Below are 17,207 nucleotides of genomic sequence, written 5' to 3' on the forward strand. Positions count from 1 at the left end.
ATATTATATATGCAATATTTGATTAAGCATCAATTTGGGCTTTAGAGCGTAATCAAATCCTTCGCCTAAAATCTCTAGTTCATACAATTAAAATGTCTTCTCATGTTTTACTTGAACTTTAATGGCCTCTACTAGATTAGTGACAAACAAAAACCAAATTTTCATAACTATCTGAAAAATCAAGTTATGAACGGTGAAATTTGGGACAAACCAAGCTAAGTATTAAATCTACTCTCAAGAGGAATCGTTTGCACATTTCAATAGCCATCTTAGGAAAATATCTAATGTAATTGATGCAGGGAGGGTAGCAACTGATAACAAAGCCAAAATATTATATGAATATAATACATATACCATTTGAATCTAGACTACTGAATATGTTGGGTTCTACGCCAATTTGCTAATTATGCCATTAGGCGGTGGCATTAACCTTGATGCATATTAGAGTTTGAAGTGTGGGAACTATGAAAATTGTTCTAGCTAATTCATCGTAGCAAAGAAATTAAGTTCCCCAATGCGAAAATCAAGTTAGCTCCCTCTCTCTCTCCCTTAGGGTGTAAATGATAACTATTCTGCTCATAAATTGATTTTTGAAAGAAAAATAGATTTTTCTATTTCTATTCTTAGTTGAGTTTCTAAGCAAAAATACGCATTTAATAAAGACATAAAATTTATATTCTCGGAATAGAAACTCGTATGATAACAACACAAAATTCTTCTTTCCGAGTGGTAGGTGATGATGACCGGAGGATGGTGGTGATGGAGGATGGCAATCGGCAAACGACAGCAGTGGACGGCGATTGACGAACAACGATCGATAGCAACAACAGCGGATGGTGAGCAGCAACAGCGGCGGATGGCGAGCAGCAACAGTGAGTGGTAGTCGACGGGTGGGTAGCAAGGACGAATGAAAGAAGAGTTTTATTTCTTATTTCTGTTTTAGAAATAGAGAAATAAAAAAAAATTTACTTTTAATTTTTATTTCAAACCTATTTCTAGAGTAAAAATCTATTCTAGAAATAGAAAAATGAAATAATTTTATCAAATGGATTTTTGTTTCAAAAATAAGTTTAGAACAGAAAAATAGTTATGGAATAGAAATAGAATGGTTATTATGCACGCTCTTAGGGCAATATAAAAAAAATTCATATGGTTAATAGGGGACATATTTATCTACCTTCTAAATAGTTATATGCCTATGTAGATATAAATTCACTATGACATGCATGTCAGCAGTAAATGCTCGCCTATGTAGAAATAAATCGTGGAATCTTGACGGATCCCCTCATATGATTTACTGCAGCAAAAATGTTAGATTTTTCTCTATGGCTAGCGTGGCAGGATTATTATATTTGTTTTTCAAAATTAAAGCAATATATCAAACATTTCATTGGTGCAATGGGGGAGGTTCACTGCGATTCTTTACGGGGAAAAAAAGTTAATAAGGATGATTTATGTAATTACACAGATCTCTACGAATTGAGATCCGTATTAATTGGCATGCATTGAACATGACAGAAGCTAAAGAAAAAAAAATGCGACGATACATACCCATCCGTATCACATGCCGTCTAATTTCCATCCAATATATTACCAACACTAACAGAGTCTTACAGTAAAGATAAATCGCTATTAGAGTTTTCAGATTTTCAATTTTTCTTTCCATTTCCTTGATTTTACGTTTAATATTTGAATCGTTTGAAGTAAGCCCGAAATTTTCGGGAATTTAAAGCCCTGGACCGAAGATTAGCCCACTCTGGAAATGAAGTATGAAGAGGCCGCCCAAATGCCCCCGCCAAAACCCAACAAACGGCAATGCACATATCCCCATCTCCTCCCCCAACCCTTCTGCCTCCGCCACAGATCCAGCCCCGTCACTCACCGCCGCCCAGGAGCCGTCGACGTCCCTTGAACCCTGCTGCTATCACTTCCCGCGATCCCTCATGGTCATCATCCAACGAAGCCCCTGTTCTTTGCCCCTCTACATCAAACAGAGTTGGTAGCTTGAATGAAAGTTAGTTATTCAAAAATAGTTGGTAATTTAGTCGGAGAAATGTAGGTAAAAGACTTTAATTAAAGACTGTAATTTCTAAGAATAACCTATAAGGTTAAAGTATGTAATTGCACGTACAAGTCAGTAAATTTGAAGTGTTAAGTTAAATAAATAAAAGTTGGTAGCTGTATCTATATAAATAATATGCAAGCTAAAGAAAGAGTTGGTAATTTCGTAAGAGTATTGATTAGTTTCCAATAAGTTATTTGGGAGAAAGTTACTTCGCTTTTTTCAAATAACAGTTCTTTGACACTTACCAAAACTAATTGAGGATTACTGATACGAAAAATTTTGCACGGAAAAATAGAATTCTGCCTTGTCGAGAGGAGGAGGAGGTGAGGGTTCAGATTTACTCGAATAATTGGAATTGATGACATTAGATTTTAGGGCAACACAAGAATCGATGATGTGGATTTTCTTTCGTTGACTTGTGTTTGCGCTTCTTGATTACTTGACGCTTGATACAATGATTTCCCTCACAAACTCATGAGTTAACTTCATCTCTTTCATGAGTAACAAAGACTATTGTTCAATAATGATCTCTTATGGCAGGTGGTCACTATCATGTTTGGTGGGCAATGATTCGTGATTTGCTGAGGTATGCTTGCACGAAGTACTCGCCATCCATACTTTAATCCGACAATACGACCACTTTTGCGATGCTGAAAATGGAAACGAGCTACGCAAAATGCCACTCTGTTTTGTGATGAGAAGCAAACTCGAGAATCTCATCGTTCACTAATTCGGACAATCTTCTGTCCTGAACCCAAGTTACTTTTGGTCTTTGAAACTTCGCTATGCGTGTCTTGTTCTTGATGATTGAAGTGCAATGGTGGATATGGGACTTCGGATACTCACCTGCAACTATCGTACAGATTGCAAAAGCTGGCTTTTTGTTGTTTAGCAAGTAAGATGTGTGGTATGATTTGGACACCCTATCCACCCACAACCTTCATGGGGCCAAATCAAGTTAGTTTATTTCACATTATATAAATTGGTTCAAAAAAGGAAAAAGAAAATAAGGAAAATATTTTCCTCTACTGATGCTAAACCAGAAAAAAAAATTCAAGTGCTGGACGTCAATGCCTCCGAGCTCAGGCTCGTCGCCACAATGGGGCTTTTGACCACATGCTTGCCACCGTTATCCATCCAACTCAGAGAACCAAAAACCAGCGGCTCATTCATCTGTTTTGGTCCTTCTATTGTCAGCTTATACCTCAGCTTCTCATACTTCTCTTTGAACGTCAGTTTATCTGGCGCGACTTCGATCTTGAATCCCTCCATCGGCGTCACCTTGGCAATGTAGGTTGATGGCCCATCTCCCACATTTGTCACCGTCCGGAAGAATTCTTGCACCATCAAAGAGCCCGAGCTGTTTGGACTAAAGAAGGCAATGAAGGAAGGGTAGTTAAGGTCCATTGATGAGTCTGAACAATTGTAGGAAGATGATCTGGTGACAGTTTGGATTTGCTTCGATGTGTAATTCATCGCGCACATGAGGTTGATGTAGTCTTGGGGGGTCGCATCGTATATGAGTCCAGGGTCTAATGCCTTGTTTGGATCGACGTGGCCAGCTCCTATGGCTAGAGGGCTCGCCGGTTTGTAGTCATCCCCAATGTCTTTGATAGGGGCATTCGTACTATCCGTTGAATAAGATGTAGTCATCATGGCTGACCGGATGGCTGCAGGGCTCCACTCTGGGTGTGCTCCTCTTAGGAGTGCAGCCACTCCCGCGATGTGCGGGCATGACATCGATGTCCCTGACAAAAGGTTGAAGTTGCTAAATAGTTTATGCGAGTTCACCACACCCACTGGATTGTTTTGAGGCCAGCCAGCCAGGATCATAGAGCCGGGAGCCAAAATGTCGGGCTTGAGGACTGCCGGAGAACTCGGAGAGGGGCCACGAGAGCTGTAGGTTGCTACACTTGGAGCAGGCTTGCTACCGATTAGTGTTTTCCGAAATTGAATACTTGCTGTTGGCTCAGAGGAGTTCTTGATGTAGGCTTTGATGGTTTCACCATCTGTAGGATTCAAAAAGATAGCCGGGAATGAGCTCTGGATGTAGAACTCGAGGTTGGAGCTGTTTGTTATGAATACTCCACCAGCAACTTTTGCTCCCTGGACATTGTTGATCTGGTCGCTGATACTGTCACTCTTGTCCTCGCACACGACAATGTTCGTGTGACTGGTCTTGTTCAATTCGATTGTATTGTTGCACGCGTTTGCAAAAACAATTGGAGATTCACCCAAGGATGCGTCGCCTGGAAAGAGAGTCAAGCCTGCAATTGAAACACCACTGCCAAGAGCAATAGTTCCTCCAAAATCACGGTCCATGTCGCCGGCGGCAACAGTTATGACCCAGGGAGTCCCATTGTGCAGGGTCTCAACGAAAGGCCCCTCATTTCCGGCCGATGTTGATACAAAGATTCCTTTCTCCATGGCTGCATATGTGGCTATCGCAATTGGGTCTGCATACAATGGAACGCCATCCAGGCCCAATGACAAGGACAGGACATCGACACCATCAATAATTGCCTGATCAATTGCAGCCATAATATCTGCAGAATATGCGCCTTCGTCCCACAGGGCCTTGTACATGGCCACTCGGGACTGTGGAGCCACGCCTGTGGCGGTTCCTGGAGCATAGCCAAAGAAGGACGCTCCCTTGACGTAGTTTCCAGCAGCTGTGGTGGATGTGTGGGTGCCGTGTCCGTCAGTGTCACGCGTTGAGTTCATGGAGAAGGTAATGTTGGGATTCTTTGCCATCAGGGCCTTGTTGAAGTACCGTGCTCCGATGAGCTTTTTGTTGCACATGGAAGAGTTAAAATGGGTGCCGACCTCACATTCGCCTTTCCATTTCGATGGAATTGCTGTCATTCCGCCATCATTGAAGCTTGGGCTTTCCGGCCAAACACCCGTATCCACAAGCCCAACTATGACATCCTTGCCATAGTCCGAGATAGGCCATGCCCCGGAATTAGAATTCAGGCCAAGAAATTGGGTCGAGTGAGTTGTGTCGACTTTAACAGGCAAATCCTTCATGGAAGAGATGTAGCCCGGGTAGTTCTTGAGGGCCTCGAGCTCGCTAGGAGAGAGACTAGCACTGAAACCCCGGATGACATGAGTGTAACTGTAAATGAGCCTAGAAGACGTGGGTGTGGCATCAGCTCTGGCTCTCACTTTAGGATTAGGACTTTGTGTTACTGATGAGACAGTGGCCAAGTACCAGCTGTGGTGGTCAGAGAAGGCTTTGGGCATGAAGGATAAGTCCATGTGGATGATATAATTGTCGGGTTGCTCCAAAGTCAGGACGAAGCAGAAGATGATCAGGGTTAGGAGCCCTGTCATGAGTGAATGAACAAAAACAGCCATGACAAGCAATTGAAGGTAGATGATTTTTCAACACAGCAGAAGCTTGTGCCTTTATATAGGAAACGAGAAGTATGGGCGGCTCAAGGGAGAACCTCTCACACTCCATCTCTCAATTTGTTTTTTGGGGTCCCACATCTCTCAACTTGTCAATTGGTATTTTCGTATATATAGTGACTCGTGGTGGAGTGGACCCTGTTCTCAATCATCTCCTATGCACTCATTCCAACCCAAATTCCAACCCAAAGGAAAAGAGATAGGCTAAAGGGCAAAAGAAGAAGAAGAAACGTCAGAGGAAATTAGACGATCATATATTCTTCCATACTATACTGCAACGTACGTTGATGTTGAGTAACACTCAACTTGGTTTGCCTCTCTATTTGTACATCCTCACGTTTTTCCTTTGCCCCACAGCTATGAGATTGATGCATGAATCCTCCAACCACACAATAGTCGATAATAGAAAATAAATCAAGTGGGGACACCCTTTTGGATTGCTGTTTAGGAAACTAGAAGGCCAATAAGCTAATAAAAACGTAGGGGAGCTGCGCAATTATCTCTCGCATCGACAGTGACATGCACAGAAAGAAACACTGAGCATCCAGCGCGTGATTTTTGGTTGACTCTTGTGCTTGTGTGTGAATTTGATGTGTGTACATATTACCGAGTCATCACATGCCAATCTAAATCAATCACTCTAGTTCATTCGGCGATTCATCTTCTGGAATGTTTTACTTGCTACTTATGCAGATGATATTATTCTTACAAGTGATAACTCTGCTGAAGTTCTTCATCTTATAACACCATTATATTCATTGTTTGCAATTAAGTATTTGGGGTATTAGTGCTACACGCAATTCCTCTGACTTATAATCCTATATGTGTCTATAGACTTAAACTGAAAATGATGATCCAATTGTTGCATATACTGAAAATAATTTTAATGGGCGATGCTCTCATCAATTATTCTTGCAAATGTGGGAATCGCCAATTACGTGATCCTGATTGGAGTTTTTCATAAGATTGCGGATGCAAACGTGACGTCTAGTTTGTTCGCTACAATAAAGCACATGAAGTAAATGGGTCGTTCCAAAAAGTATGAGGACTAAAAGTTAATTTCTTTAACAAGTTTGTGACGAAGCATCGCAGGTCAATATAGCCAGTGCCAACTTAGCATTTTCCAGCGAATTACGAAAGAAAATTTGACGGAAGGATTTAAATTCATGCAGGGGAGTAGAATAAGGACTAGTATTGTAAGTAAGCAATGCATAATGACCAAAAGAGAATTCCCCATATGCGATAGGGACCGGGATTATAATTTCCCCTAAATTTAATGATAAGCCCTGAAAGCGTTACATGGGAAGGTAAAATTTTATTCTTGTTCGCTGAACTTGTGCATTTTTACAAGTCAGGTCTTTGAAATTTTAAGTTAACTAAACAGGTCCCTGGCTCTCAGTTTTGTTAATTGCAGCAAACGTGTCCGGTGGAGCTGGAAGTCTAAAACGTAAGAAAGCCTTCTTGTCAACGTAGACTATCGACTAATTGAAGGGAATGAAACTCTTAGGATGAAGACCAATCAGACATGGAATGATAACTAATGAGATTTCTCGAAATAAAGCCTATACTCGAGCTTTCCATGTCAAGGCTCTTGCATGCTCTAACAAATACATCAGCTCCAATTAATCGGATTTTGAGTCGTATGGACTTGATTAAAGAAAAAATAACAACACAAATAGTTTCTAAATTTTAACTCAACATGCAATTTTATCCATAAACTTTTAATTTATTCAATATAATCTCTACACTCTAGCAATCTCATTCATGAAAATTTAATTTGCTCAATATAGTAAATTTTGAATGTTAATTTAGTCTCTAAAATTTTGATATATATTCAATCTAGTCCCTAAAGTACATGAAAATATCTATGTTGTTTCTGAACTTAAATTAATGAAATGATAATATTGAATATTTTTATGAAATCCCATAACTAAATTGAGCATACATTAAGCCATATTGAACAAATTAAATGTTCATGGACAATGATGTACAGTAGACTAAAGTTCCAAGACTACATTAAGTAAATTAAATGCCTAGGGATAATATTATATATCGGGCCAAAGTTCATGGACCATTTGTGTCATTTTCTTTTTTTAAAAAAAAAAGAGGCACATATTCAAGGACCAAATGTAGAATGTTACCTTACGGACTTACAAGGAAGCTAATTTTCATTCTGCCCTTTTTTTTTGTCGCGTTGCATTTTTGCTTCTCGAACAGAACTTCTGTGATGTTCGTAACTAAAGATGGGTTGCCGTTGATGTGGGGCGAGAAAAGGGCTCACGGGGGTCTTGAGCAAATACGAGGCGTACCCGGCAATTTAGGGATTGGAACGAGGACCGCAACCTGTTCCTTCCGTACTCCACGGCCATCCCTAGTCAAGGTCGAAAGCCCTAAAGCAAATTTCACTGCCGATAAGAAAGAACATAAAAGAAAAGTCAAGCGGACAAGGGATATTCACATATCAAAGGTTGGTACATCATCTTGAGGTGGGGGATAGCCCTCCAGGTTGGGTAACTGTTCTTGCCTCCCTTTGCATGTGAAGCTCTCACTTCGGTCCAAATGCGTGTCCTGTCCGACGTCTTTTTGATAATTTCTTCCTGGAATCACGAGACAAGACAACAAAGGTGGGAAATAAAGAAAGCCTTCAAGTACTATTATTGAAGTTTGGGGATAATTACTTCTTCTCCAAGAGTAGCAATAATAAAGGAGAAACCACTTTCGCTTTTCTTTTCACTAGAAGCTGACAAACTATCTAAATAGCGACCCCTTACCAAACTGTCATCAACAGCTACCGCAAGATTAATGAATCTTGTTGAAGTGGCTAGCCTTTCCGAATAAAAAAAAAAAAATCTTTCCTCCCCAACTGCTTTTGTTTCCCGTAAAACCACAATGCGGACGTCCTGAATTATTATAGTAATGATCGGAACTTCAAAGAAGAAGAATAGGAGGAAATACAGGATTCGAAGTATGAAAATTCGAAAATGGCCAAACAGATGGGTTCAAGAATGATATGGGTTTTGATCTGATATAATAACGATGGCCGGCTGCAGGCACACTTTCCCATGATGTTGCCCCTGCAGGACCTTTGACCTTGCCCTCTTCCTCTTTTCTCACGAGTAGAAATCACGCGTGATGGATACATATACATTACGCAATTTTTGGGCCACATGGAGGGCTGACGGTGACCGAATCTGTCCTGATCAATTCTGGGTCCGTTCAATCCGGACGATGACCGATTCCCTGGGGCCTGGCTTGGCTGGACACTCCTATTTGCTTGGTGCATGATTATGCCCCACGCACGAAGGGTTCCCAGCTTGATGATTTCATCAAGAACAGCTCACCTCTTGAGTCCATTGACATTTATAAGCTGACTCATATTCACTCAAAAAATTTAAGTCGATAAGGCATAGCGAACTAGGATAATAACAATCACCTTACACCCCATTTCAATTCTTCATTGCAAGATTTTGTCTAATACACCATAACAATCTTTATCTTACATAAGAGACTTAGACATTAAGCGTTTCTCCCTTTTAGTTCGACTATTCCTTTGTAGCGACATTTATCTCAACTTAAATCCCCACATGGTGGGACTGCAACAACCATCATCGCCAGCCAGGGACGTGCTTCCTTGGTCTCTTTTCCGACGCACCAATTGTGGTAGGGATCCTCACCGAGCCCTCGCTTCCGTATTCCTTCTTTGGTATATACATCAAGACACGTATAGACAATGAGGGCCTTGTCAATTAGAGGTAATCAAAAAGTAGGCCCGGGCCAGCCTTAGGGTTAGGCCTAATTTTTTGTACAATGCCGCCCAAACGAATAACTTTATGGCTAAAATTCCAATGAGGGATCGCCACAGGGACCAACCAAGTTCGGACGAAACTCATATAACTAGATAGTAGTGTTCAAGCTCGCCTGAAAATGCCCATTGGATCGATGTGGCATGAGTGGGCCGGGGCGGGCCCGAATGCCACCAAGCCATATTTAGTTCTACAATTAATCAATCACCAACTTTAACCTAGATAAACTAGGGAGATCATCAAAAGGAAATCAAAAACTAAGATATTTAATTGAACCATCCTTCGTTCAAAAGTATATTTTAATGAGTAATACACCGGTTATGATATTATCTCAATACATCATATCAATTTTATTATATCAGATTTTATCGTCCACCCCTCACATTCACCTCTAAGATGAACCATAAAGTTGCTAAAAAAAAAATTTGATGTAGATTGACACGTGATGATGTTGCAATATGCACCCTTCCACGATCAAAGAAAAATCATGTGCTGGATAGCAATTTTATATGTGCGTGTCCCTCTCAGTGAAGAGATAATTGCCTACACACCCTTTCGTTTGTTAGCTGATGGGCGTTCCATGATATCCTATTCAGGAATCCCAAAGGGTGTCCCTACTTATATTTTTATCTATATCATTGTGTGGTAGGAGCAAACATCTACCTGTCTCTCAATTTGAAGGGAAAAGAATGGAAAGATATTAGGAGGCACGGAGGAAAGAAAAAGAAGAAGAAGTAAAGAGTATCACTCAATTGCCAATCAAAAGTGTTGACACCTAAATTTTGGCGACCCGCTTAGTCATTTTATCGCATTAAAAAATTAAGGGTTAATTTTATTCCTGAAAAATAGTTAATTGCATAGCATATAGTTTTAGGTGCATTTGTTTCTTAATTTGCATTTACATTGGGTCGACAAATGGGTTTGATTTAGTAGTTCTAAGCTTTAATTTGGCAGGTCGGACTAAGCCCACGAAGCAAGTAAATTGGCCCGAGCCCATTTTCTTTTAATGACAAGAATTACCTAAATTGAGATTTGAAATAATATTACGGTGGATTTTTGGAATTTAAGAAAATCGGGTTGCAATCTTATCTTTAGGTGATAAAATCAGGAGATGTGGAAAATAAAAGAAAAGTGATATTGCGTGCGAAAAGAAATTTCGCGGATGCTGATTTGAAAAGGAAAATAAAACCATAATCTTCAGCATAAAAAGGTTTTCGCGTAGGGTTTCAGTGGAGCCACACACATTGAATATACGGCCACAATATAGAGAGAAAACACATGTGAGAGAGAGGAATGTTCGGCCAAGCATCACGTGGCTGCAACCTTGCTAACCCCACGGCTGAGCTTCATATCGCGTGCACCATGAGACGGTGACCATTGCCGCGCCTCCTCGTCAACAACGAAGCCGTGAAGCCTTGCTCGAGCTGCTGTCCCGACGTGCCCCGAGCTCTACCCTCATCGTTGAGTTCCAGCAGTCCCAGGAGAGGTTCTTTTGCCGAAAGTATTCAAGTTGAATATTATCCAGTCAAAGAAGACAATTCCGCAGAAGATCCATTCTCTGACTTGCAAAAGATGTCAGAGCCAACGTGGTGAAGTCCGAACTCCAAATTCAGTCGTGTGGGCAAAAAGGATCAATCCACAATTCGACGCGTTCACTCATCATCAAAGGCCACCTGTTCTGCCTCGCCTACAAGTCATCCCATACAACGTTCCTGATTCAAGCAGCCACGATCCTGTCGTTGCCAATTGCCCACAATCGCCGATCCAGAGAGGACAAGAGAGTGACCAAAAGCATAAAAAAGAGAAGCCTTTGAAGCGGTGCTCTTTGTCTGGAGTGGTCCAAGGCGAGAGAAGCAGAGGAAGCTTTTGCCAAAAAGACAAGAAAGGGGAAGCCGATCCTTCATCAATATCACATATTTGCATTCCACTAACATTCTTTTCTTAATTCTTTTTTTCAGGTTCTGCCCACATCCTCGTCATTGTAGAAAACGCCAAGGAGAGACCCCACATTTGAGTATTAACAAATCCCAAGAGGCTTCACGGAGATCCTCAATGCGAGTCCCAGTCTCGGTAAATTACGTCCACCGTGGGTCAACAATCGCAAGCCGAGCAAACCTGCTTTGCCGTCCTTGTCCTTTGCTGTCGACGTGCCTCAACGAATTGAAGACATTGATGAGCCACTTGTGATCCACCACGAGACAACTTGTTCTCCTAACGCCGTGCCGAGCCTATCGCGAGTTCATCCATGAGCCGGGCCATCCCGTAAAAGTTCTGCCTTTGTAGGTTCATTGGCCATAAACTGCCCATCGCTGTCCCACCCGAAGCACCGGTTGCAGTCCCGGTCCAATTGCGCAAAGTCCAAATTGGAAATTAATATTCGGAATAGGTAAAAATTTTGATTATTTTAATTTCCGAAAATTCCATTTCCTTATTTGATATGTTTGTTGATGCACATGACCGATATTCGCAACTCGAGTAGTCTTCTAAATTAGAAATCTTCCTAATTCCGCAACGTGCATATGATTGATGGTCCGATTTCACGCCGAAATACGACCCGCATGATCGCACGGAAAATCACTAATCCGATCTCACGCCGAGATACGATTCGTGATTTTTATTTAAAAATTGACCGATCCGATCTCATGCGCGAGATACGATTCGTCAATTTATTTCCAAAATTAAATGGACATGGATGATATCTTGCTTGATTTGTTGCAGTGCTATTCTCGATGCCTTTATTTGATTGCTCCCGTAAGGGAAAAACCCAAAAAAAATAATTGAGTTAGGTTAAATGCATGTTAGGATGTTACTGGTTTTAATGTTATGTTGCATGTTTAGGATAGGAAATTTATTTCGAATTTCTTAAATAAAAAGACCAAAAACATTAATTTAGGATATCATATTTTCTTCTCATTAATTTAAATTGCACGTTTAATTATTTGGCAATTTTAAATTTCGAATTTCATAAAAATTTAGAATTAGGGCATTTTTGCACGTCATTGCATATTATGATAGATTGCATACTTATTAGGAAAATAAAAATCATGTGCACGTTTATAGAATTAGGTTCATACTATGCACGTCATTTAGTGATTTTTGCTAGGCCCATTTAATTAGAAATTACATGTCATTAGAATTAGGTCATTTAGTTAATATTGCATTGCATATTGCATGATTTTCATTAATTAAGTGAAAACAAAACAAAAATTGCATGTTAATTAGAAACCATATCTAGGGTTGTTAATGTGGATTTTAATTTAACATTGCAGATGCTTTCGTTACTTTGAGGTAAGTCCTGCAATTTATTTATTGCTTTACTTGGGTGTTAAATTGGTGGTTTGTGCACCTGCATGAACACCTCACATGTTAGGGAATTAGTTTAAAATCAATTCAAGCTGCCTGCAAAACCTTTTTTTTTTTTAAATAAGAAAAATGGTACCGAAAGGGCGTTAGAGAAATCTAGCGTAATCAAGTCCCCCGTACCCATAGTCTCGGTTCGTAGAAGTAAAGTAATTCTCCCGTTATTTTACTTGGGTTTCTAATCGACCCACCAAAAATAGATTAGTGGCGACTCCTAGTTAAAATTCAATTGCATGTTAACAATTCAAACCTAAGTCGCGAATTGGTATGGACTTGGGAGAGCCCGAGTTAAGTCTAGGCTTAACAATCCATTAGCCAAACCCTAGGTGGTTCACACCCCGAAAAATTGGTCGCGACAGCTTGGCGACTCCGCTGAGGACTTGAGTTGAAACTCTTAGTGGACTTAGGTCAATTTTTCTTTTCTTTTGAAAAATGTTTTGTTTGGCAGCAAGGATTCCAGGTACGCCCCTAACATTTAAGGTGTTAAATGTTCTTGCAGGATGGGAGGTATAAGGGGAAGTGTTTGTTAACATTTGTTTTGCAGGAAGGTGTAGGAATGTATGGTTTATTTTCATGAACGAAGTGTTGCTTGATATAAACTGTCGTGCATGCCTTGCATCTAGCACTACACTATTGCACACACAACCCGCCGCCGGACCTGGGCCGCATAGGATCATTTAGGATGGTATTGAAATGGATACCACTCCGACCGCATGCTCACGGTACGAGTCGCCCATCTCAATCCCGAAGTTTCTTTCATGGTGTCAAGAGTACCCACCTCAGTCCGCATGCTCGCGACCCGGGTCGGCTCTTTGACCAAGCCGGAGTCATGAGGACCCGACATAGTCCACAAGCCCGTGGCTAGTCCGATCATCCTTGTGGCTCCACTTTGATAAGCCTTATAGAGTAGAAATCGAGCCACTTACCATGCGTATGTCTATGTGATTGCCATTGATTCTCCTTGGTGAAGTAAGTCTTCTTTCCCTATACCATGCAATTTATTTTGTCATATTCTTGGGTCGGTCCATGACAATCTAGGTCAATCATTGATTTGATTCATTTGTCAATTGAAAATGAAATGAGAAATTGCTAGGAATGATGCATTTTTAAAAAAAACTTTGGAGAATTTGTTTTTACATCATGTCTAGAAAATTTGGTTTTACTAGGATATCCATTTTTAGGAAATGACATTCTTGTAAGAACTTTCATGAATAAATGAAAAAAAAATGGAAAAATTGATTAGATCATTGTCATGGATCGATTTTCTATTTACCCTCATGCTTACATGTTCCCGTTCATTTGATTTAGGTGATTATGGAACGATCCCGCTCACCCATCCGTTCACGATCGAGAGTTAAAATGACGGATCAAAAAGAGCTTATCTCGTCAAGCAAAAATGCTGCAATCTATCTTTAGTGAGAAATTGCAACTCCAAGAAGAGAGCCAAGAAGACCTTTTGAATCTTCTCATTTTCCTGAGGTAGTCGAATTTGATGCCATCATGAAGAGGGTAGCGACACATCTAGATGGAAGAATATCTGACTTGAGGAGTTCGTATCACAAGATCAAGGAGGGTGAAGAATTCAAGTACACATGATTCATGGTCCTAAGTTGTTCCATTTCCTCATTTAATTAGGGCATGCACCTTCCCCGCATGGGAATTCTTATCGCTTTTTAGGGATTGATTTCAATTTCTTCTGTGCTTGAGCATCACATTCCAATAAATGTAATCAAATTACAAGTTTTGTTTTGAGGACATGATGGGGTACACCAAATTAGCCCGGTGACGATATCCAACAATGAAAAGAAAATATCATCCAAGGAGAATTCTGAGGACTAGGCTTCTTCATGCTTCCTCATCCAAAAAAAATTGCAAAAGAACAAAAAAAAAAGATCATTTTTCAAGCCATTTCCAAAAAGCATGCGTTAGATTAGCCTTGTTTAATTTTCTGACTCATTTACTTCAAGTTTCAGAGCATTACTTTCTTGACCCGATAAGAAGGCAGCTAAAAAAGGCACACCAGGTTGCAATTGGTTCAATTGTTACTCAACAATTTTTTAAAGAGTTAATGTCGGTCACATCTCGATACTACTTGAAATATCCATCTTGAAGGGCCAAACAAAGTGTGTTCCATTTCCATGCTTTACGGAATTTTCATTCTCGCCCATTAAATGAGGGGCAAGTTAAAAGAGGATCATCCATCTTTGATGAAAGAGGTACATCTCGTCTTTAAACATAAATAATTTTGGGAGATGACGCTTTGTTCTTTTCCTTGCGGATGACGAATCAGGGGGCACTACGTTCTAGTAGTGACATGACCGAGACAAAATCTCGATCCGAGCCAAAATGGTTGTGCAATTTGAATTTATTTTAATGTTGCATAGTCTCCTATTCATGCACATTGTTTTGTGCAGGGGCAAAAGCAAGATTTCATCAAATCAAAGATCGGATTTTCATCATCGATTGATCAATTTGTATGTTTATTCCCTTTCGATAGAGGCAATCTAGGGACATCCATTGCCGAGGCAATCCCTTCATGGGACAATTCCTTGAATGAATGCTTGAAATCATGTTTGAGTGTAGTAAATTGTTTGTCACAAACGCTTTTTATGCTTAAAGTTGCTGAACTCTTTTGAAAAGAAAATTTTCATATTGATTTAGCTCACCAATTTCATGTGGAGATTTGTCAAGATAGACAATTTAATGGAGTGACATCAATGCTTAAGAATGTTGAATGAGACGTGTCAGTATGATGAAAGGCAAGCCTTATCTTATACACAAACCCCTACTTATACACTTGTGAGATGAGTGTAGGAAGTTCCATATCTATAAGGTAAAGAGTTCTCTCGCAAAAGGTACGATGACCGAAATGATGAGGGGCAGTTCATTTCTCTATCCCAAACACTACATGTGATACATTGCTTAACTACTTTGAGCCTTATACACTTGTGAAGATTTTTTTTAAAGTTATCCCTGTCAAGAACCACCCCACATCGGGGCAAATTGGAGGTAAGATGGCACCATAAGGTGAAGGAAATGAATTGAAATTTTCTTGCTCTCACTTGCATCAATCTTCTAGTCATGCTATTACATTGAATTCATGTGGTAATTTAAGTGCCTTAGAATGATGAAGAGCAGTTCTTTCTCTATCGTACACACTTTTATCCATTGCATAGCCTATTTGAGCCTATGAATTCATTTCACATTAAACCTAGTTGGTGATCATCCCTCACATTGGGGTAAGGCAAAAGGCAGATGAAGACCCTTGAAAGTTCGAGTGTCATTATTTTACGCATGCATAGAAATCAAAATAGAACTAAGGGGCATGAAAAAGCAGTGTGCCTGGTAAAAGTAAGGCCAATGCCCATGAAAAAAAGTGAAGAAAAATGAACAAGAACTAGGGGCATGAAAAACAGTGTGCTTGATAAAAGCAAGGTCGATGATGCCCATAGATGAAAAAGAGAGTCAAGATAAAGACTATCTGTTGTAAAAATATTGTATCTCCAATGGAGCAATACTCAAAGAACTCAAAAGTTGAGTTTTTACAATCAATGGGGCATTTCATGAAGACAATCCCCGATGATGAAAAAAGAAAACTGGTGGCAATGCCAAGATGATCACCAACTTTCACCCTTTACACACATTTTGAGCCTGATGATCCTTTCATTTCTCAACCCATGAACCTAACCTATGTTACGTCCCTTACAAAGTCTCTTCAGATTAGGGCACTTGAGTTAACATAGAGGTTCACACGTTTTAAGCATCGCTCGAAGAAGTGCGAGCAAGATTATATCTTTCTCATTTTGCAGGGTTCTTGACTTGTAAACCCGGAGACGATTACAAAATTGTTCTTTCAATTGCCTTGACTCAAAGAGTCCCTTTGTTAAGCCGTTGACCGAGCCCACATTACGGTCCCTATTAAAGACCTCTCAGATTGGTAAGGTCGTACCGCTTATGAGAAAACTCGGACCCTTGTTAGTATGATGACAGTGAGATGGAGTGATTCTCATAAAATAGCCTCTAAATGAGAGTGAGTGAAAGTCCTTTCTAACTGAAGGTCTCTCATTTGGTATTCTTAGGAAATCCATGTCATGAGTGAAGATTGTCTTGAATGATAATTCTCTCCAAAGGGAAATTTGGGTGATGCAAAGGTCATTATGCATGAACCCCGATTGAGTTGATGAAAATCTCATTGAATTTTGAAATATGCATTCTAGAGTAGCTCAGTTTGTCTATCTCTTTGATGAATGCATATCAATTTTTGCTCTAAATCATGTCTGATAGGTAATTCAAGTTCCTTTCAGAATGTTTCATGATATTAGGAGATGAGAAACCTCCACCATGAGGTGAAAGACCTCCACGGGATATCCAAATTCCAAAAGACATATCCCCAAGAATCGAGATATCATCGAGTAAGTATATCTCTACCATACTCTAAAATACTTGTCATTGTGCAGGTATTCTCTCTCGAGTACATCGACACTTGACTTGGTCAAGTTGTCCAATTATTTCGACCTGGTGTGCTTTTGTAGCCCAAAGTCCATTTTATCGAACTGGCGTGCTTT

General features: G+C 40.1%; 1 protein-coding gene across 1 annotated transcript; it reads right to left on the bottom strand.

Annotated features, from left to right (window-relative positions):
- Positions 1–2,927: 2,927 nt before the first annotated feature.
- LOC104447883 (subtilisin-like protease SBT3) lies at positions 2,928–5,748 on the bottom strand. The gene has a single exon (XM_010061616.3). It carries the CDS (start codon positions 5,423–5,425, stop codon positions 3,119–3,121), a length of 2,307 nt encoding a protein of 768 aa, XP_010059918.2. The 5' UTR covers positions 5,426–5,748; the 3' UTR covers positions 2,928–3,118.
- Positions 5,749–17,207: the final 11,459 nt, after the last annotated feature.

The sequence above is a fragment of the Eucalyptus grandis genome, chromosome 6 (genome assembly GCF_016545825.1).
Source record: "Eucalyptus grandis isolate ANBG69807.140 chromosome 6, ASM1654582v1, whole genome shotgun sequence".
Taxonomy (NCBI): Eukaryota; Viridiplantae; Streptophyta; class Magnoliopsida; order Myrtales; family Myrtaceae; genus Eucalyptus; species Eucalyptus grandis.

Bases quoted from the DNA above. Each gene is read 5' to 3' on its own strand.
- LOC104447883 (XM_010061616.3), bottom strand. From the start codon at position 5,425: ATGGCTGTTTTTGTTCATTCACTCATGACAGGGCTCCTAACCCTGATC.